Genomic DNA, 23,162 nt, shown 5'->3' on the forward strand with positions numbered 1-23,162 from the left:
TTTACAGGAAATTTAAGGGCTGACAAGATTATGAATAGGTGAGATTTTCTCCTACTCTGCTTTACTTCACTTTCTGACAACTTAATATTCCATTTTGCATTTCTCTGCTCCTTTTTTCCTAGTGTAGTAGGTGTCTCTAGTGCTCCTCATTCAGTCCATGCCTCAGACTTTATTTACCTGGAAAATACTGTGTACAGGAAATGTTGTTACCTCTCTGCTCACCTTCTCTTTCCCTTGTTCTTATAAATGTAACAAAGAAGTGCAGGTGCAGCCCTCTGTAAGCCCACGGAGATCCTGCACACTGACTTTTCATCTTAACCTATGTTTTCTGTCTCCCAGCCATTTTTTGATCCAATTTATTGTTTTCTTTATCACAATAAGTGCAGAAGGTGGGGTTTTTTTTTTCTGTTTTTCCATCATCTGCCTGTAATCACAAATGCATTTGACCTTTGTAGCAGCTTTTGATTTTAATTCTTTTGTGTGAAACATATGAAAGTAATTCCACAAAACCTCTACAAAACTTCCAGAGAGCACACTTCATCACTTTGCTGCCTATTCATGTGGAGCTTATGTCTAAACAAGTGGTACTAAGTATGCTTTTAGTTACTATGCACCCTACAGCCGTAAGAATGGGGGTCTGAGTGACTGGGGAGGCACAGAGGCATAGAAGGAGATTATCTGAAGATGTTTAAAAGCCAGCATGTGTGTTTATTGCTAGTCATTGTCTCCTGTCTTCTCTTCCTGGGGATGTTCCTGGGCTTGGCAAGATCCCCAAGCCCATTTGAGAGCATCTAAATTTTCTGCTCTCCTCTAGTGCACACCTCCATAAGCTCCTGATGTGCTTTTCCTCCTCTCCTGATGTGCTTTTGTTCCCTCAGACCGTGTGAGCAGCACAAACCAGGTACTGTGGATCTCTGAGCATTTCAGAGCCTCTTCCTAGTGCACGGGAGCCATCTAGCTCAAGAGAGCTTGATTGATATTTTTAGAGGCTTTTTCACAAAGGGGGAAAAAGCTGTACTGTCAAAATTGGAGACATTTTCAGTGCTGTGGTGACTGCTGAGCCTGGCAGGGAAATTGTTTCTCTGACTTGTCTGGAAAGTGGGGAGAAGCACTAACAGGAGCCTACCAGAGAGACTCTTGCAGGAGTCCTGCAGAGGACTTCTTCTCACCACCTGGTTGTATGATTTTCTACAACCTCCTCCCAGCCCCTCCACATCTCCTGCAGGACAACTCATGCCCAAAATTCCAGGCTGTGTCTGCCACAAAGTCATGCAGTTGCCAATGCTGTCAAGTTGTCCCCTTGATCTTTGCTCCCTCTACCCACCCAACCATCTTGGTTGTGACTCTTCCTATTTGTTTTTGAAGTGAAGTTTCAAAAAGGAAACTTCCTTCAAAAAGGAAATGTCCTTCCATCTGGTTACAGAGTATGGAGGCATCAGAGAGCTGGGTTAGAAGAGATTTCCCAGGAAAAAAGGGAGGATGGGAAGCAAAGAGAAGAGAGGACCCAAGAGCCTCTGAAACTCAGCAGAAGGGTCAGCAGCACCAAATGCCAGGGGACAGCAAAGGAGAGCCAGATCTCCTGTCAGGGGCTGAGCAACAGGAGAGCAACTGATTATTATAATTATTTACAACCCCTTTTAGCCGGGAAGGACTAACCGGCGGTTCCATTTTTTCCCCAAGCATTCTCCCCTAATAACACCCTTAATACAGCCTGTTCCATGGCTTTTGTGAGGCATGTTTTTCATCTTCAAACTCAATTTCATTTATTAGAGGCTTCACCGTGTGTGACACAGTGTGCACACAGCAAGTGCAGCCAGGATTCGTTTTAATTATCGCGAATTACCGGGAGGCAGAGCGCGTTTGCGCCGGTGGGCGAAAGGGCGAGGAGGGGGTGTTGTCTATTTCCTCTCCATGCCACATATCACTGCTGTAAGGAGATGGAGCTTTCTGAACTGCATTTTAAATTTGGAATGGGCATGTTGGGGTTGCTGGCAGTGCTCTGTTCCAGCCCCAGCACCGGGAGAAAGTCTCCAACCAGCGAGTGCCCGTGTGGCTGCAATAAATAGTCTGAGATAACAAACACCTCTCTGAAGTTTTTGTTAGAAAGTCAGCCAGAGGACTCTTCTCTGGGCAGTGACTAATGATATTTGAATGTTGCTCTTTATGCAAGTGTGATAATATATAGGGTTGTTGTGGTGGTTTTATTTTTAATTGGAATTAATTTGTTGTAAGATGAGTCAAAATAACGTTTCAGGAGGAGCAGAAACTAGAAACAGAACATATATTTTCTAAGCTGACTCCAGACCTTTTTCATTTTTCTGAATGAGAAGAATTTCCTTTCCTTCACACAGAAATGAGGAAGGTTTCTACCCTGCAGTCTGTGTACCCTACTGGCTTTCTGCTCAGTTGTGTGATAAAGGTGTGGAAAGCACAAGCTGGAGCATATATTTAATTAGAATTTTTTTTTTTTTGAGGAAGTTTTCTTTTTCTTTTCTTTTTTCTCTCCTGTTAATTTGACAAGTGGAGACACTGTGAATGTTTACTCTTTTAGAACTACCTGGTGTGGGAGGGAGCAATGCAGAAACATGGAAGATACTGAGAAATCAGAAAAAGTGTAGAATGAAAAAGACAAAATGGTGAGGAACTAACTCTGGGAGGAAGATACTGCAAGAATAGTCATGGAAAATTTGTGGTTTTACCCACTTGCAAATAGTGACTTTAAAATTATGGCCATTGTTATTTGGCTTTGAGAAGTGTGGGAGGCAGAACAAGGGCTTGAAGGAGACCTTGTTATTCAGACCAATTTTACTTCTTTCAATATAACCAGGTGGGTACCTTACTCTGGAAATTCCTGCAGAAAAATTACTAAAAAGCAGCATGTACCCCATGACTGTGACACCAACAGTTTAGTAAAGCTGGTAAAAAAAAAAAAAAAAAGAAATTACTATTACCTTTGGAAAGAATGGTACGTTGCATAAAGTTCATGTACACACACAGAGGTGCTTCAAATATAATGGTTTTGGTCTAATTTCACTTCAAAAATTAAGAAAAAAAGTGAGCACCTAAAATAGAGGTCTTCAGTTTTATTTTCCATATTTGTTTTCCTATTTTTTTCCCCACTCACAAGCTGATATTTTTCATGAAAAACAAACCAAAAATTAATTGCCATCTTCAAGGCAATGAAAAGTCATTGTGTTTTCATGTGATGTTGCTCAGTTTGAGCAGTTTTCAGAGAGAAAATCCTTCTCTGCATGAAAAAGGAGTTCCTAGTTCTCTGCCCAGGTTAGAGTTAACTGAAGGGAAGCTGAGGCCGTGGGTGAATGTGGTACCAGGGGTGTTCATTCTTTAAAGCAAGAGTGATGCCTGTTTGCTTCTTGCAGCCCTCTGATTGCCCAGCAGGCTTGATTGAAACCCAAACCAACAGGCTTTAAAGCAAAGATTGATTGTTGTGCACACTTTTGATAATACAGCAATTGCTCTCCTTGGGTGTAGAGCTCTAATCCCCTTTTCATTTATCAGTGGGGAATCGGGAGCTGGCCTCTTCCTCAGCCCGAGGTTTGTCACAGGGGCTGTGGCACTCCCTGCACAGACCCCGTGGTGAAGGTGTGCCCTCCCAGCAGCACCAGTTCCATAGCCTGCATCCCATGGGGCCCTTTGGCACCTGCCTTGCTGCTTGGTTTAGAAATGTAAATGCTTAAGTCAACAGCAGAAATGCATTGCAGAAAATACAACAGTATTTTGTGTTTTCGAGATTTCAGATTTCTTGTTTGCACACAGAGAATCCTTGTCCTCCTTAATCCTGTGCTCAGACTGTTCTTCTGTTTTGGCTGACCAGGAGGTTTTGTTTTGCTTTTCAACCAACACTGTGCTCCAGGATTTCAATCAAACCTGGAATCATAGAATGGTTTGTGTTGGATAGGACCTTGATGACCATCCAGCTCAGAGAGAAGTGGTCTGGTGTGTTTGTGTCACTGACTCTGTGTGTCCCAAATAAGGTGCCACCTGTCCTGAGAAAAGCACAAGTCCTTGCCCAGCTGAACTGGAGGGTGAAAGGTGGTGCAGATGTGACATCTTTCCCTGTTTTGTGGTGATTGATCACCAGTCCTCAACCATACCCAGTTCTGAGTGTTGCTGCCACACAAGGTGTTTCTGTAGAAAGCCCATGGGACCAGACCAAGTGGAAAAGCATCCAGTCTGAGCAGGATCTGTGCTCTGATAACTTGTGAACACCATCACGTGCCCCTGTAACCACAAGCTCCTGGGCAGTAATTCCCTCTTGGCATGCAGCAGAGCAGGGCTTTTCCACTGCTCACAGCTTACTGAGAAAGCCACAGCACATCTGTTCAGTGCTTGAGCCACTGAGCATTCTCGGCATAGCCCGCCTGGATAAGCTGTCACTCTTGATTTTTAAAACATTTCACAGCAGAGGGTTAGCCTGGAATGGGGAACCTCTTGTGAGCAGCATCTGCAGAGGCCCCTCTGCTCACAAAGCTTTACCAGGCAAGGCTGCCACCATCATCTCTTGGCCAAGAGGGATCATGTCCTCTCTGCTGCAGCAAAGCACACCACATTATTTACCCCTCCTCAGTGAGCTGCACACCTCTGTTTTGCATTTTTTATGTTTCTAGAGCAATGCTTTTATCTGTTCTTCCCTGCCACCATTCAGGTTTTAGAAGTGCTCCTTGGAACACCTGTTCTTCACGTTCCCTCCGGAACACTGACTTTGCTTATCCTTTTGAGAAGAAATTGGCCTCCTGTTCTGTTACTCTGCGTGTCAGACTTGGTTGGCTGGGGAGAGAAGAAGAAGTGTGTATGCAAAGTCTCTCATTAGCCTGGAGATGCTAATGTCCTTAAGCCTTATTGAGAGTCAACCTGGGAATGATCCACAGCACTTAAATTTAGCTTGCTCTTCTGAGGCTCCCTTGAGAAGTTTCTGTCTCTCTCCATTGCCATTATAGATGACTACAGTGATAAATATTTGTCTTTGTGAATACTTCCTTGTTTGTTTGATCTTTAGCAGGGTACATTCTTGTTTCTTTTGCTTTATACTGTGTGTTTCCTGTGCTGAGCAGAACCCACCAGACTGAGGGAGTGGGCTGCTTTGTTAATATTGTTACATTCTGAGTTATAGCTGGTTTCGTTTTTAACCTATGAGTCAGTAATTTCTGCCACAAACTTCAATTAATATGTGTCTCATCCGTGTAGAGACTAAAAGTTATAGGCTAGCATATGGTTTGGTTTCATTACATTTACAGAATTTAGTAACAATGTTCTTGGTTTGAACAGAGAGACATGGCTCAATAGCATTTCCTAAAATCATTGCCCACAGCCCATCATCACCTTATTCAACAGGTCAGATTTGGAATACAAGCAGCAAGTGCTTGCAGAAATTTGAGAAAATATATTTATTTTTTCAATTCATAGAAGTTAAAAGTAGCAAAACCAAGCTAAAGCATGCCATTCACCTCTCAGTTGCTGTCCCAATTGAATATGCTGGATGGTGGATGATATTTTTGAATGTTATCATTCCCAGAATGTGTTTATTAAAAAGCTATTTCTCTATTTCTGTTGCAGTGAACTATTTCATAAAAAATGGTACAGAAGATGTGTTACTGTGTGGCAACAGCACTGATGCTGGGTAAGTACTTTAAAAATATCTTCAATTCTGGTCTGGTTTTGTTGCCTTCATTATTATTATTATTATTATTATTGTTAATATTATTATTATTATTACTACATTTGCCTCTAGTTCTGTCCACTTTTCATCAGCATGAAGTAGCTATTTCAACTTCCTTAGGTCTAGGCATAATAGTGGAGAGGATAATGACAATATTGTGCATAGTAATACAATTTTCTCAACTGCAGGGAGGAGAAGTTTCTATGTGTCACTTACTCAGGTTTAAAATCTTTAGGGGCCTTATTACAGTTCTTTCTCAATACATTTGAATTTCTCAGTAAAAAATAGTGAAAACTAAGTAAAATTTTGGCTGAATGGAGAGTATTTTAATGGAAATGAAACAGAACACCTAGAGGGATTGAAAATGATGATGAATTCCTGGCTTTTGGCAAAGGAAGATAAACAAATCAACAAATGTCCCAAAAATAGCATGTTTTGGAAGTGGGAAGGTACTCAGGGTTGAATTGTGATCTACATTTGCACTTGATTTGCTTGTAGACTACAAGTATTTAATTTTCTCATTGTATAGACAGTGAAGAGATCCAGGGGTGTACTAATATCCTCTGCATAAAGGACTTTCTTCATATCCCTGCCCTCTCTAGATGCCCATGGTTCCTCCTGCATCCCATCCCCAGAGTCCAAGTGCACTGTCAGAGCTGTGATTTTATTTGACAGCTTCTCATGATCTTGATGGAAGTGGAAGAGTTCAGACAGGATGAAAGGAGAAGGGATCTTCTGTGGTCAGAGGAAATTATGAGCCATGGAAAGATTGCAGGCTGTTAGGAGTTGTAGGAAGAGGTGGAAAATACCTTGGAGTAGTGGTACAGAGGAGCTTTTGAGCCAAATATGTGACAGCATTTGAACCAGGGAGATGGGTGTCCTAGGGCAAGAGAGGGAGGAATTGTGATTATTACTTCTGCAGGAAGATGTTCTGAGCTGGTAGAACCAAAAAAAAGGAGAAACAAAAGGCATGTGTGTGCAGGGAGATGAAGGGAAGATAAAATCTGAACTTGCTTGTGGATGAAAAGGCAAGAAAAGCCCTCAGGTCCTGGGGAGAGATGTTTTGCTTTCTGCTGCCACTGCCTGTATCTGTATTGACATGAGAGAAAGGGAAAGCTCAGTGTCAGCCTTCCCTCTGCAGGCCTGGTGTGTCTGATCTGTATTGCCAGCCTGAGTTAGACTCCAAGGTCCTTGGGCAGAGGGCCATGCTTTCCCCTTTGTTTGTTCCTCGGGAGGTACAATGTCAGCATCCATTAATTAGGGCCTTTGTTGATTGTAATACATTGTGTTTATCCAGGCTCAGGCAGAACTCCAAGACTATTGGGATGTTTCCCGGGAATCCCAGGATCTGGCAATCTCCATTGTGCTGGTGAACCTCAGCCTTTGCAAACCAATATTGGGAAAAACAAGTGCTCTGCACAGCAACAATATTTTGTGTGTCATGGGATATCCAGTGTTCTCGCTGATGACCTGAGCTGTGGTGGTGGAAAGCTGCTGCTCAGGGGCACTGCTGAAAGAGTTGATTGCTACTGCTTTGGAATTGTTCAGCTGGTGGGAAGTTAAACACAAATCCAATGTCCATGGAGTATTTATGTATTGGCAGCCTGTGTGGATTTAAGGGTTAGTTTGTAGCAAGGCAAATGAGCAAACTCACCTTCTTTCCTTCCCATGAAAGTTAATAAATTGCAGCATTTCAGCAAAAAGCCGTGGTCGGAGAAAACCTCTGGTGGAGGCACTGTGCCCACAAGAGAGTTACAGCCTGAAACAGCCAGGGGAGAACTTGCAGTTCTTGAGTATAAGAGGACAAAAATGACACCTTCAAACTGAGTGTTCTTGTGCTTGTTTTGATAAATACATCAAAACTGTCAATATTTGTGACATCAAGGGAAACCAACTTTCCCTTTATGCCTCGTTTCTTTCTTCTTCAGCCTTTTGCTGTTCTAGTTAAGTATTTAATACCACTGGGTAAGGTTTAAATGCCTAAAAATGGGTGATAAATATTCCTACTTTCACTAGGGTTTTTCAGCTCAGAATTACCAAGTGTTGTCTCATCTGCAACACATTGCACAGAGTTGCTGCCAGTCATCCACTGCTGTTGTTTAAAGGCATGAAGATAATTAGAAAGATGATCCTCAGGCCCCAGGGGATGTGCAAAGTCATGTATTCCCAACTGTTGGGACAGGGGGAGCATCATTTACAGGCTGGCGTATCTAAGTGGATTTGTTTTCTCTCGCCCTTCAATGATTGAAGCCAAGAGCAAAAGTGGTCAAGAGTAAACCAAAATCTGCATGCTTGGGACCTCCTGCACCGCAGGAGCAAGGGAGGGGGTTTCAGAAGCAGGTGCCTGAGGTTGTGGTTCCCTCATTAATTAGTAATGAAAGCAAGGACTCTTGGATTGGGAACCCATCAAGGCATCAGGAAGGTGTGGTAAGGAAAGAGAGCTGGCAAGGCCATGTCTGAGTGTTCACAGCATTTGTGGAATGTGCTTTTGCTCATGGTTTGAATTCATCAGTCTGTGGGGCACACTGAGGACCCAAAGGCAATTCAGGGAAGGGTGGTGCCGTGTGTTCTCTCCTGGAAGGATTTGTTGTTAGAGTGAGGGATATCTGTGTTGTGGCCAGGATATTAAATCTTGAGGTAATTGAAGAAGCCATTTCAGTGCATTTTTAAAAGCATGTTAATGACACTCTGAGGTTTGTCTGGTTGCTGTTATTATGGAAGAGTTAAAAAAAAATCCAAATAAATCTGCTCTGGCAATTGTTAGGTGATGAGACTCAAGTGGTCTAATGTAAGAGCATGTAGTGATGGAGAATGCAACCTGAGCTGGAGTAGCAAGCCCAAATCAGCAGGGAAATGATCATCAGTGGATTCTATATCACAGGCAATCTAATTATCTCCAAGGTGGGGGCTTTATTACATTACTAGGAGGGACTGTTTTCTGAACAAGCACCCAAGCTGCCAATAAAGCAGGAGGTAATGGATCTAGGTAATATTGATTCCAGTTCAGGAGGGATTTGAATAGATGCATGTCACTCAGCTGCAGCAAACATGTCTCTAGTACTTGACCTGGCAGGGAGGAAGGAGAAAACCCCATTTATTTGCATTTCTAGATATCCTCAAGCAACCTCAAGAATCTACTTTAAAAACCATGCTGCAGAGACATGGTAGGAATGTCAGGGAGATGGCAAATTTCTTAGGTGCACAAGGGCTAATCTGTCTGTGGGGTTTCCCATGTGATGCCTCAGAAACCTTCTTGAAACCTGAAATCTGACTTTTCTTCCTTTATTCAAGCAGAACTTTTTTTGTTGCTTTTCATTTTGTTTATCTGACTGCATTTCCCCCCTTGATTTACTGCAGGAATTTGTTTTGTGCTTACAAGGAACAGAGTACAATAGAAACAAGAAGTAACTTTTGGAGAAGAGAGAAAATCAAATGGTTGTGATCAAAGATATTCTTTGGCTCAAAATGACACCTGCTTGGTGTTTCACAACAAGCACATTCAGAAAACTACACTGATAGAAAAATGCTTTGCTCTGGGTGGCAGATTGGTCAGACTGGGAGCAATGCTAACAGTAAGGCTCTCTTAACAAAAAACAAAACAAAACAAAAAAAAGTAGTGCATTTGCAGTTGTTGATGGTTTAGATGCATTTGGAGGTTAAATTTAGCAGTTCTTTTGGATGTTGCTGCACTGGGATATGCAGAAATTGTTTCTCTTTGCAATTTCAGCATCTTTTATTTGTTTAAAACAAATGGAGAAAGCTCAGATAGTCTGATTTTTAAAAAGGATTACAAACTCTATACATTTGCTTTTCAATTTAATCCCCAGTAAATATCTTATCCAATGCTGAACACCTTGTTTCAGCTTCAAGGAAGGTAAAGATCCAGCGCAATGGTCAAATAATTGGGAGATCTTAGGTGGGAGCAGAAGGTGGGAACTGCTCTTTCCTTAGTGAAATCAAGTCCTGGCATCAAGTGGAGCATGATTTGTGAAGGCTGCAGAGCAGCAGGTAACAGAAGGCACCCCTACTTACTTCCTACAAAAATCTTTATGTATATACACACATCCTATATGTCTGCTTTATTGGTCCCACCTCCAGATCCAAGGAGGCATCCTGCTGGAGCACACCACCTCCAGAGCAGATTCCCAGTGTGGAACACATCCCTGTCAGGCCACACCAACCCTCCCATGCAATTCCAGCTTGTCCCTTCTTGGTGGCATTTACCCACTCACTCTGGTGAGGTGACAGCACTGCAGAGTCCCCTGCTCTCCACAGAGTGAAGAACTTTATGGGGGCTGCAGCAGTGTGGAATTATCTGTCTGTGGGAAAGGAAGATACATGTCAGCTCTAAAGCATTTTCAGTTTCATCCTGCTGTAATTTCACAGGGATGTTTGTCTGCTGTGCTTTGGCTGCTGTTTTTATTTCCCCTCCTGCCTGAAGGTTTGGTTGAGCAATAGAAACAGCAAGAAAATTTGTCCATTAGGAGAAAGAGACAAGATGCTGTCAATGTACAAAGTAAACAAACAGATAGAAAAGAGAAACTTAAATTCTTTCTTTTCACTTTTTCATTTGCAATTCCAACAAGGAGCTAGCTTTTCAGAAAAGTGTACATGTTTTAAGTCAGTTGTGCCCCCTTTGGATCAGACTGCTTAATTTTTTCTTTTTACCCTTACACATGATATGTCCTGTGTATTCAGCTCATGGGCAGGAATAGTCTTCAAAATCATCCTGACAATGAAAGCACATTTGCATCATGTCTGTACTGATATTACCAAAAAAGACTAGTGAAGAGGAAGGAAAAAGCAGCCAGTAAATCTACTTCAGGAACAACAAGAAAGCACCTTTGGCAACTGCATCCTAGTAATTGTTGCTATAGAAACTTTAGCTACCTTTATTCTTACTATGACCTTGATTTTTCTTAACAGGATACATTAAAATAATGTACACTGTGGGGCAAGATTCTCTGTGGTTTGGTGAATTCTGTCACTGAGCTCATTGCATATAAGGGATGAAGGAATGACCATGTGTTCTAGTGCTCCTCAAAGTCTTTGTGTCAGTCCGAACTCTTTCTAAGGCATTATCAGGAAAAAAAAAAACCCAAAACAAACATTTGTTTTCCTCTGTGTTGTGGCATTTTACTAAGGTAATTAATACCCCCATGTGAAATTGCAGCAGATGCCTGTTTTCATGGTCTCCATGAGCACCAAAAGCAGAGTTTTTGTGGCAGTTTCTCCCCATCACCCTCCTGTCTGGGCTCTCATTACGCGTACAGCGATGCAGCACTTTGATCTCCCTGAGCTGTAGTAACATTCCTTTGCCTTTATGCACCCTCCAGGCAGTGAATTAAAGCCCCTTGTAAAGGCTTATCACACCCCTGAAGGGTAGAGAAGAAACATGCTCCGTGCTGAGGAGGAGAGCTGCTATCGGCTGCTTCCACCAGTGCTACTGCAGCTCTCACCCAGAACTTGGCAGGGGAGAGCCTGGAAAAATGTCAGAGATCCAGAATATGTCAAACAGCATCCAGCAACACAGCCCCAGCTGCACCAGAAACTAGGGAGCTGCACCAGGGCAAGGTGCACACAGCTGAGTCTGTTACTCTGCTGCTGGCAATTAGGACCATTGCAGCTCTAAGTTGCCTCTACTTACAACTGTGTTGTTGTTATATTATTATTATTGCTGTTGTTATTGTTGTTGTTATTAATTGTTTTGTATAAGAAGGCCCTAGATTCAGGCCATATTGTGTTGGATGCTGGACAAATAGGGTGAGAAGAGCTCTTTTGACTTGGAAGTTTGGCATTTCAGAGGTGCAGTCTGTGGATGAGTGGGGCAGAGGTGTTCCACATAGACACTCCTGAGGAGCAACAGCAATACCTGACATTTGAATTTTCTTCATTTAATCAGAAAGAACTTTTTTGTTGCTTTTCATTTTGTTTATCTGACTGCATTTCCCCCCTTGATGTGCTGCAAGAATTTGTTTTGTGCTTACAAGGAACACAATAGAAACAAGAAGTAACTTTTGGAGAAGAGAGAAAATCTTCAGTTCAGAAAGATCTGGTGGCAAGTCCTGTCAGGACTACCCAGCTTTGTCAGGCAGGTCATAGTCTGCCAGTGTTTAACTTGCTGCAGGAATGGTTCCATTCCAAGAAATGGGAAACTGGGAAATTTGGCATGTGCCTAATGGGATTGGTGTGTGCATTGCCCTCGCCAAATGCAGCCTGGTGAGGTTCAGCTGGGCTCACAGGTGGGACAGGCTGTAAAGGCTGCTTGAGTGAAGAAGGGAACACAATTTCCAAATGTGTCCTCTTCAAATGTCACCAAAGCAAGGGTATTTTGGCAATAACTGTGTTGCTTAAACAACTAGAGCTAAAAAGGTAATTACATCTCAGATTATCAAGCAATACTAGTGAATTTGTTTCAAACCTTCAGGCTATGCAGCACACCTTAAATGTATTTACCTAGATCCTGATGTAAATCACATAAGCTTTTCCATTTACTCTGAGCTGGGTACAATGACAGGGGAGTGAGAATGGTCTGCTCATGGTGAGAAAACCTCAACAAACAGAAAGCAAGTGTGACACCTCGAAGGTGCTACAGGGGCCATGGGCATGACTTGAGGAATGATACAGGTTCAGGAGCAATAATACCAGTCCCCATTCCTAGGAATCAGTGGTGTATTTGGAAGATCATGTCTCTGGTCAAACAGCAGCAGTAGGGATTAAATCCAAAGCCACTCAATTCTTAAGGAGGGGTAATATTACCTCTTAGTCAAAGCTGTAATAAGCTCATCAGCCACATGAGAGGAGCAGACTTACTAGAGGCTACAGCCTTCATTAGGCAGTAATCCACTATTATGTTTATGATGATAAATTATTGCCCTACATTTTGTTTGGTGGGTCAGACAGAAGCTCCGGTGTCTGGCCACTGGATTGAGTCAGAAGAAATAAGATCTTGCTTGCCTGGCAGCAGTGTGGAGCCTGAGGGAGGCAGGCTGCAGGAAAGGGAGTCACTCCCCTGTGCGCTCGCGTGGAGCACACGGGGCTGAGCCCACGGCTTCTCCATCTGCCTCAGCCAGCAGCCAGTGGGGGAGGCTGAACCTTTCCTGGGCTCCTGTCAGCAGCATGCACAGGTCGGTGGGTGCTCTGAGCCTGTGAGCAAGCCTGCTCATGGGCACCTCCTTCTCTTTTCTCCTCCAGTTTCAACTCTTGGTTGATGTTGCTCTTTACTCTGAGCATCTTCTTTGTCATCATCCCATTTTTTTTTCCTTTTCCCTGCAGCACATGGTTTAATTTGCTTGCACTTCTGTCATTTCAGACAATTGGCACCCCTTCCCTTGCTTTTAAAAATGTCTTTCAAATTCTCTCTGTCCATTTGGATGCTTGGAGTGAGAGCTGCTGGGAGCTCCTGGTCGGACCTATCCAAGACAAAGAACAGCACTGCAAGTCAGATTTTGGCTTTTAGATGGTAACTAGTGGGGAATGGTAAATCAGACACTCTAATCATGATTAGTCTTTAATATTACAAAACAAGAAAGAGCAGGGAAAGGAAAAACCTGTGACTATCAAGCACATCAAGCACCCACTGACATCAATGACTTTGGCTGAAGTGCTGCTGGCTTTTGGCCCCTTTCTCCTACATGCCCAGTTACCCTTCCAACATTCATTTTTTGAAATATTTTCCTGTTTTAGAATGGGTAGTTTCAATTTTTTGGGTAAGAGCAAATGTTAGGCTAAGGATCTCTAGGCCACAGTATGATCTTCTATTTTGGCTGCTGTCTCCTCCCTCAGAGGCCAGGGAAAGGAGAAAATATGGAAAGTGCAGGGAAAAGTACTCAGGTCTGTGGTCTAAAGGAAATCTAAACCTCTCTTTTGTGGTCTGTGGACTTTAGCAGGGTGAGGGAGGTTGAGGAAGACTCTACTGTGCACATCAGCCAGCCCTGGAGGCCATGGGCATTGTCTGTCCTTCAAAGGCTGCCAATCCCCACCTTGGGGGTTCCATTTTCAACCACCAGGGCGATTCCCATTCCCAGGAATTATCCACATGTCAAAGACATCAGCTACAAACTTTTCAGCTTGATTTCTACATTCTTGGGCTTAGGGTATGACCTAAGCAGGAACACCAAGGGACTCTTACCAAAATAGGGGTTTGCTTTGTTAGATTTTTGCTGTGTCTGTGGTATGTGCTTCACTGCTCCTGTACTGAGCAAGCCAGAGTGTCCCTTTGCAACCTGAACCCAAGGAAAGTGCAGCCCCCTCCTCACAGCTGTCACTGATGTTGGCTCCTGGTAGCACAAGGAAAACCCTCCCTGTATTTTCAGGCTCTGGATGCTACAATCCACTGCATGGATGTTTTACAAATCTTCCTTTATTGCCCAGCCCTATTGGCCACTGCAGCCTGGATCAGCAGGTTGCTTGGCTTGCCTAGATTAAACTCTTGAGACAGAGCATTTTGTAATTATGCCCCTCAGCTACAGCTCTCTGGCATTCCCAGCCTGTGTTATTTAAACCAAAGCTGTTTCTTATGTCCTTTAATTTCCTGTACCAATGCCAGCTTGCAGTGGTGATTACAGCCTGATGGATAGGTAGGTAGGCTGCTGCTTTTAACTTTTCTGAATCAATGACACTAATTTTATTGTGATCAATTGAACAGCATCCTGTGACACTCCTGTGGAGGATGGTATAGTTATGTAGCTTGTTTTTGTTGCCCATCCCTGTGCATCAGAGGAGAGTACAAACCTCTCAAATGCTTCCCTGAGGTAAAAGAAGCTGAAGAGTTTGCTAAAAAAATTCAGAGGGTAAGCTTAATGTCATACATGGAGGAAGGTTCAGTAAAATCTTGAGGCTCCTTAAAAAAATCCTCAGAGGAAATGGTGTCAGTTACAGAATAATATTCTCATGTGAGAGCCTTACACCTAAATTTCTGTAGTGTTTTTCTGGGAAGCAGCATTTTGTTTTCCTCTCAGTGTTTTTAACACGTTCCCATACCCTGTGGGTTATCTCTCTGTTGGCCACGAAAGAGGGTGAGTAGGAATAAGGAGTTGACAAGTAGGAAATTCTGTCTCAAGGGTCTGGTTGCCATAATAAGGGTGTAAGCTTACATTAACAGCATTTTTGGGCTGGGGTTCATGCTTTTCATGCTGCAGCACCTCGTTTGAATGCTCTTAAAGCAGAAAAAAATATTAGAGAAGTGTGTTTTCTAGGTTTCAGCTGGGATGGAGTTAATTTTGTTCCTCATGGCTGCTACAGTGCTGTGTTTTGGATTTAGGATGAGAGTGATGTTGGTAACACACCGATGTTTTCAGTTGTTGCTAAGAAGTGCTTCTACTAAGTGAAAGACTTCTCAGCTCTGCCAGTGAGGAGGCTGGGGGGGCACAAGGAGCTGGGAGGGGACACAGCTGAGCCCAGCTGGCCAGAGGGATATTCCATACAATCACTATAGAAGCAGTGGGGGAAAGCTGGCTGGGGGACACTGTTGTAAGGACACTGCTTGGGGACTGGCTGGGCAGTGGTCAGCAAGGGCTGAGCATTTGCCCTGAGCATCCTTTCTATAGTTCAATTCTTTTATTATTGTAATTATTCATATTGTTAATATTGTCTTCCTTTTCTGCCCTATTAAGCTGTCTTTATCTCAGCACATGAGATTTTTCACTGTTACTCATCCAATTTTGTCCCCCATCCCACTGGGGCTGGGCTGAGTGAGCAGCTCTCTGGGGTCTGGCTGCCAGCTGGGGTTAAACCATTCACTGTGGGGTCAGACAGTGAAAAATGACCCATAAGGACAGAACTAAAAATTTTAAAGTTGCATTATATGTGTATAATACTAATTGTTTTCTGAACAGAAAATACTCCTCTGAGGTACTACTGCTCACTTTCACAGTCAGAGGGGTTGCATCTCTATGCCCTACAGATTCTCAAGCAAAGTGCTTTGAGCATTTGCTTGAAAATTATTCTTCATCAAAAGCTTCCCTAGAAAGCAACATTGGCAGTGAACCTGAGTGACTTTTTATCCTCTAATACATGCTCAGAAATTCCTATGAAAATTCATCCCAATGCTCCTAATAACTCCTTTCTCCCAGGCTCTTGTTCAAAAGGGTGAAGAGATTAAGAGAAAATTCTCCCTACTAATTGAGATTCAGAGGAAAATCTCACCCTTCTCAATAATTTATATTAATGGCAAAATTTCCATTTTGCCTAAGATTTCAGGTAACTTTTTCTAGAAGAAGCCTGATTTCCAAATGACTGTCCTGCCTAGGCTGAAGTCCACCTTTAAAGTAACCACCAGCAAAGTTTCTCTCAGCTTCATTGGGTTGTTTAGCCATTTGTAATAATGTTAAAATAAGACAACGAGACCAATCAGGATTTCTCTTTAGGGAGAGATTAAGGAAAGGATTCTGCACCTTTGGCCATGATCCCAAAGTTTCCAACCACACCCAGTGTGTGAGCGAAGTCATTTTCCCATGGCAGAAATAATCAGCCTTACAGAAATGTTCATGTCTTGTGTAGACACGATATCTTGAAGCCAGCAAAGGGAATTTCCTTCTCAGGAGCCTGGAGAATCCATTTCTCAGAGCTCCTGAGCAGCTGAGTGGCACATCATGGGCAATGAAGGCTCTTTGCTGCAGCAGATCAGAGGCAGAAATCTCACATCCCTGCAGCAGAGTGACAGCAGATGCTGCCTTTGGGAGAGAGGAGGTTTAGTGAAAATTCATGGACATGGGTATACAAGGGACATTCATTGTGCATCTGTATATTTTAAGGGGAAAAATACAAGATTTCTGCATTTTATTATCTTCTAACTCAGTGATCTTACTGTGGTTTTTTATTTGAATGTGGCTCTTATTAGAAAAAAAAGGTAGTCAAAGTAGGAAGGATCTAGAAGGAGGCATTTCTAGACTGGCAGGGAAAAAATTAGGAGTGATTATTTTTCTTTCTTTGTGAGATATAATTATTATCTGAATTCTCAACTGGTGTAAACTAACTTGGCTCTACCTAAGGTGACAGAATCACTTATTATACCCCCACTTGTGTGTAACATTTAATTCACTAAACATCAGCTGTTCATTTTTTATTGCTTTTTCTGAAAACTACTGTAAACAAGGATCTGCACACATTTTGCAATGCTTCAGCACTCCTTTTATCAGCATTCAAAGCAGACTTACTTTAAAATGTGTGATTCACTACTGATATTAAATTAAGATTCTAAAAGTGCTGTTGAATGTCTAATGGTGGTGGCAGACAACATAGATTTGTATAAAAACATATTCTCATTTTGACATGCAATAGAGGTTGTTATCCTGTGCTGTAAAATTCATTTTATATGTGTATAAAAATTATAGTTTTTAAAGAAAAAGAACACTGGCTTTCACATTGACACACACTCTGCTTTCTCGGGGATCAATTGTTTTTTTCTTTTGGAATCTTAAAAATTAATTTGCTTTATTTGTATTTCTGCATTGCATTTCAATTTCTGGCAGTATTCTGCTTTGGTAAGAAAGTAGCAGTGATTGAGAAACTCTAAGGTATTTTTCTGGGAGAAAATGGAGTTTAAAGCTATCCAATCTACGTGACTGGTGATGTGTCCAAAATCCCTCATGTTCCAGCCATCCCCAGTTGTGGCAGCTGGAATTTGCAGGGAATTGTACCAGGTTCATCTCTGTCTGAAGGATTAGAACAGGGTATAACTGCACATTCTGCTGAGATCTGCTTCTCCAGATATCAGATGGTTCTCTCCTAAAAAATTCCCAAATACCATGAGGCTCCAGGGCACTTGGTCTCATACTCTCTCCCTAGGATACATGCAGAAGAAAGCCTTTGAATATTTCTATGTCTTCAGTTTCTAATGGGTCATACCTTATTTTGTGGAGAGTGGCTTCTGATGTGCAAGAGCTGTGGGGATTTTGGACTAATCTGTTCTGAGAGAGAGGCTGGAACAACCCAGGGTATCTTCCACCTTGTGTTTCACTTGATGATGCAGTTCAGTGCTTACACAGTACCACTGAGAGCACTTTTTATCTCTTCTGGCATATGGGGCTTGAAAATTACTTGTAAAGAGCCTCAAAGGTTAATGAGAGCCAGTGAGATTCATGCTATCTGCATGCCATTTAATACAGTAATCCACAAGACACACAAGGAAAGCATTTCCTGGCAGAAATAGAAAAAATGTCATGACCCCAGACGGTGGCGGTGAGTGGAACAAAGGGCTGGGTTTCTTAGATTAAACATTTAATCCTTTTGGGGGGTGAGTGAGGTCAGGCAGAGGAAGCAGTCAGGAAGGTGCTCCAATAGCACAGGCTGGTGGTGCCCAGCCAGTGTCAGACTGTGTAACCAGAAGAGCAGGTTCACCATCCCAGTGTTACCTGCTACTGTAACAGGAGACACCAGGGTTTTGATTCTTAATTAGGAATAAGTGCCAAGAGAAATCATATATAAGCACCTGATTCCAAAATCTATTCAAAATTTGTAAAATGCTAGGTGATTATTGGCCCTTGCAGTTCATGCTATGGTTTTTATTTTCATGTTTATCCTTTCAAAGAAAAAATAAGGTTGCCAAGACCTTGGATATTGTGAAGGAGCATCACCTGTTTCCTGTGGTTTTACACAGTGAAGAAGCTTACCTGTGCTCTTAACCAAGGGCATTGGATATGTTTCCCTGGAAATCAGTTTCTCCATGTTGGAGCCATCTAAGATGCATCTCACAGATGTATTTGATGTTTTGCAGCACATGCCCTGAGGGATATATATGTCTGAAGGCTGGGGAAAATCCTGACCATGGTTACACAAGCTTTGATACTTTTGGCTGGGCCTTTCTCTCCTTGTTCCGTCTTATGACTCAAGATTACTGGGAACGTCTTTACCAACAGGTATGAGGCCATTTTATTACTGTTAAAAATAAAAATAAAGACATCATCTTGTTACAGTGGCATATACAGCAGTTAAAGACAAGAAAGAATTGCTGGCTATTAGGTAAACTGTACTTTGTGTATGTTCTAGAGAAGGATAGTCAGATGTTCTGGAGAAGAACAATCAGTTCTAATAATGAATTAATTTTCTTAAGAGGGATGATGTCTGAAGACATTAGGCTGGGTGTTTGAGGAAAGTGAGAAAAAGTGGTACTGAGAGAAAGACCCTCATTCACCTGAGTCTAAATGAAGTTTACCACTCAAGAAAGATCACCACATCACCACTTGGTGATTTTTTGGTGGATGGTGTAACACAAGTTAATATTTTGAGTCCAGCCCAAGAAAAGGCCAGAGAAGGACCTGTGTTCTTGTCATATGTAGTTTTGCAAGGAGTAGTGATGAACACAAATTGAGAATATGGCAAAACTACACGATGTATCTCAGTTCTCTCTGCTGCAAGCTCTTCATCATGGACACCTGACAGACAGGGGCACAAACAGGTCCAGACTCAACTCACAGTCACATGCAAGGTGGTCTCTGAGTAAATGCTCATTTCAGCATGCATTTCCAGAAATGTGTGCAAACACCAAAGAACTACATCTGCCAGTTTGGTCCTGAATTACATTCTCTGTCCATGAAGCCACTGGTGATTTGCTGCTGCATCTCAAACCTGCCAAAACTGGAAGGTGATCCTATGGAAACCAGGGGATAACTTTGACAGAACCACTCTGAAGGTACTGAGGTAAACATTGCTGAAGATTTGGGGGATTTCAGCTTCACATACAGCCAGTTATGCAATTTCACTTCAGGAAAATGTGAAACAATGAAACAGAAGATTCTTTAAACAGCTGTATTCACTTGCTTGGCAAAGAGCTACGTGTACAACTCTGGAAGACAGAAACTGTCATGGCAAATAAGGATGAACATCACTCCACTTCATTATTTGACCTTATACTATCACACAGTGTTTTCTGTCAGTAGTATCAACTCTCTGAGCATGGGACATATCTGTTACACATAAGCTGTCCCCCTAAATTCCAGTTATGCCAATAAATCTGGTGAAGAACCAGGGGATACATTCAACAGAGCCCAAGGTTTGGTTTTTCTTGTCCTCACGCAGATGTCTCAATGATATTTGGTTGAGTTGCACCCTAAACATGTATTTTTCTCTCTGAAGAACGTCCTGGGTTGTACACATCGGAAGGAATCCAACACAAATCTCACTTGGATGGTTTCTACACACTAGACAAAACCAGATTGAACTGTGGGGGGATTTTTCACTGCAACTGACTCTAATATCTATTCTGAAAGAAAACCAGCAGAGATATTTGATACAGGAGGAAAGCATTGAAAGCATTATTCTGTTAGAAATTAATTCACTGCAAGACACACAATTTTTGATTAAGGTATAAAAATTTATTGGTGAGGAGATTATTTCCCTGTATGTGGTTGTCATTTCTCATCAAAGGCTTTCTGTTTGAACTATTTAGCAAAGGGTGAACTCAATTATATTATAAATTAATTTTAAAAGAAACTCCTTCTTTTCTTTATTTTTTTTTCTTTTTAAAAACACAGTAAAGCAGTGTTAATTTTACTTTTGCACGTACAGACTCTCAGATCTGCTGGGAAGATATACATGCTTTTTTTCATGCTGGTCATCTTTCTGGGCTCATTTTACCTGGTCAACCTGATTCTGGCTGTTGTGGCCATGGCATATGAGGAGCAGAACCAAGCCACTATTGCTGAAACAGAGGAGAAGGAAAGAAAGTTTCGGGAAGCCATGGAGATGTTGAAGAAAGAGCAGGAGGTCAGTGAACTCTGTGACATGATTAGCCTTGGGTGACTTGAACAAATGTAACCTTGAGATTTACATCCTCTTTATTTTACATTTGTGTGACAACCAAAGTAAGAGTTTGCTTGAAAGCACTTTAATACTTATTGTACTGGACAAAGTTATTGTATTTTTTTTTTTTTTTTTTTGTGAAAGAAAAATTATGGTTCTCCCTGTTAGTAGTGGGGCCATTTGGGGTTTACATATCCAGAAGTGTACTGGTTTAACCATGCCACATATGCCAGCAGAGAAAATTAATATAGTTTGGCATGTGAGATGTTTTAATGATGGTAAAACTACATCTACATTTGAGCACAATCCAGCTGTGTGGGTAGCTCAGCCAGAGCCCCAGCTGAACCTCCTTCCACCACCCCTTTAGCACACATTGTTTGCCTCACTGTCTTGCTCCACCTGCTGTAAATATCCAATTGTTTAAAAAAGAAGGTAAAGGTGTAGATTAACCTCTTTGAAGCACATACAGCTTCATTCCTGGAAAAGTAAACAGGCAGACCAAGGTTAAGATCTACAAATTATGCAAAGGGTATGGATTTAATGTTATGTCATAAATTTAAACAAACCAGGGAGGCCAAGTGGTGGATGTCGCCTTATAGCCTTAATAACAGTGTTTAATTTGCATGTGGTTTGTGTGGGGTAGAAAGCTTTTATTAAACAGCAGAAGAGAACATTTTAGGTGCTGTGAACAAGAAGACAATAAGAAAATTAGTCTGAAATAACACGTAGCACTGTAGTTCAGAGAAATAAATCCTTGAAACACAATATAAACTAATATACATAATTTTCTTTTGGGTACATATGGCTTCAGGGCCTAATCCAAAGCCCATTTAAATCCTTGGAAAGAAAATAGAAAATGTAATTCACTCTTGACAAAGTGCTAGTAGTGGCTTATGAATCATTTAAGTCCTTTTAAAGATCCTCTTTGATAGTTTAAGTAATAGGTAAATGCAATTTAGTCCATATACAGCCACTTTGAACAGAGTAACTCTGCCATAACCTAAGGGAACAAGCTGAGCTCCAGCTCGTACCTATTTTGTACAAATTTTCATGTGTATTGACTCCAGCTGAGCTCTTCCTAATAACAGTCAACTTTGGTAGCCCCAGCTATAATTAAAGATATTTAAGAATTTCATTTTGAAGGCTTTGATTTCAATTAAGCCTGTGTGTACACAAAGAAAAGGAACATTAAGCCCAGAAAGCATAATGTGTCAAAAAACAAAGTTGTCCCTGAAAATCTGAATTTTTCCCATTTGTTTATATGCTTTATAATAGATTCTTTTCTTCAGCCAACCATTTCTCATCTTCCCTGTGCCCTGTTCAGTGGAAAGGGTGGGCAGTACATGACTCGAGAGCAGCTCTTTGCTTTCTCATCATTTGTTCTGTTGCCTTAGGGCAGCTGGAGCAGACTTCCCAGCTCAGGCAGTCAAAGCCTGCTTGGAAGAGGAAGTGACTAATATCCTCCAAGGTTTTTCAGGGCCCCTTGCCACTGCTCAGACTCCATATGCTTCAAAAATGTTCCTTTGTATTTGCAATATTCCTGGAGTATTATCCTAGTTTTATGGGAAGGAGGTTCAGGAGTGGAGTGATTTGGGTCCATGGTGTTCACTAATGAAGTCCAGTAATTCTGCAAATCAACTCCTGGCATCTCAAAGTAGACATTTGGAAGGAGAGGCTCAGGAAAAGGAATTGGGTGGCTGCACCATGGAGCTTTCAGATGTCCTGCTGAGATCTCTCCCCCCAGTCAGAGCTACTCAGTTTCAATCTGATTCTCCAAACCTCCATCAAGATCTTGGTTTTGACTTTCTCACTGTACCACTAAGTTCTTCCCTCAAGAGCTCTCTTTTGCATAATCCTCATATCAGGGCTCATGTTATCTAAGCTCCCATCCTTCAGCCATCACATGTCCTTGCCAGGTATGCCTGGTCCCACACAGCCTTTCTGCCCCTGGAGTTGTTGCAGTGCCTGAGGAGCAGGACATGGTGCAGCCACAGGAACCCAAACAGAGCAGGTTTGTGTGGCAGGACATGGGGACATCCTCAAGCCCAGGCTGGACTGAGGAAGCTGGGAAGGTGTCCCTGCCCATGGCAGGGGGGTTGGATGGACTCTAAGCTCCCTTCCAACACAAGCTGTGCTGTGATTCTGTGATCCTCCATGCCATGAGGAACAATTCAGTCTAAATCCTTTTTCAGCATCTGAGAGAGGTATTGAGCGCAGAAACAATTCAAGCAATGAGTAAGAACATTATAAGAAACTAAAAATTAGGTTATTTTGCAGTATGAGTGCAGCATGCTTAGTAGCACAACCTGCAATATTTTCTAGATCAGCAAAATATGACAGCAATCAAAAGGGAAAACCAAAACTGTTCAGGCCAGCTTTTATAATGTGCAATACAAAGGGAGTAGAAATATAATTGTTAGACCTGCTTGGGGACTATCAGTCAATTTATACAATTGGTCTAACACATTCCTAAATCTGAGCTTAACACCAAAAGACTTGCCAAATCTTTATGAAGAGAAAGCACTTCAGCATAGCAATTAAATCAATTGACTCAAAAAAAAAAAAAAAAACCCAACAAACCAACCAAAACAACCTAGACCAGTGTCTGAGCCCTCCTCCTCTCTGCTCTAAGCAGCTTGCTTATGAAAGATATTTCCCACAGGAATTAAGTTTTGTTGTGCTCTCAGCTTGATAGAGCTACTGCTACTCCTTGAAATACATGATTGATTCTTTACACGGCTGTTAA

General features: G+C 42.0%; 1 protein-coding gene across 4 annotated transcripts in view; it reads left to right on the plus strand.

Annotated features, from left to right (window-relative positions):
• The window catches only part of LOC103812707 (sodium channel protein type 5 subunit alpha-like), a 172,024-nt gene that overhangs the window by 32,867 nt on the left and 115,995 nt on the right, over positions 1–23,162 (plus strand). For all 4 annotated transcript variants that reach the window (XM_050971419.1, XM_030235037.2, XM_030235031.2 and 1 more), the window contains exons 7-9: positions 5,575–5,638; positions 18,393–18,534; positions 20,183–20,380. In XM_050971419.1, the coding sequence (XP_050827376.1) occupies positions 5,575–5,638; positions 18,393–18,534; positions 20,183–20,380 (404 nt within the window). The remainder of the gene's footprint in view (positions 1–5,574; positions 5,639–18,392; positions 18,535–20,182; positions 20,381–23,162) is intronic.

Source organism: Serinus canaria, chromosome 2 (genome assembly GCF_022539315.1).
Source record: "Serinus canaria isolate serCan28SL12 chromosome 2, serCan2020, whole genome shotgun sequence".
NCBI lineage: Eukaryota > Metazoa > Chordata > Aves > Passeriformes > Fringillidae > Serinus > Serinus canaria.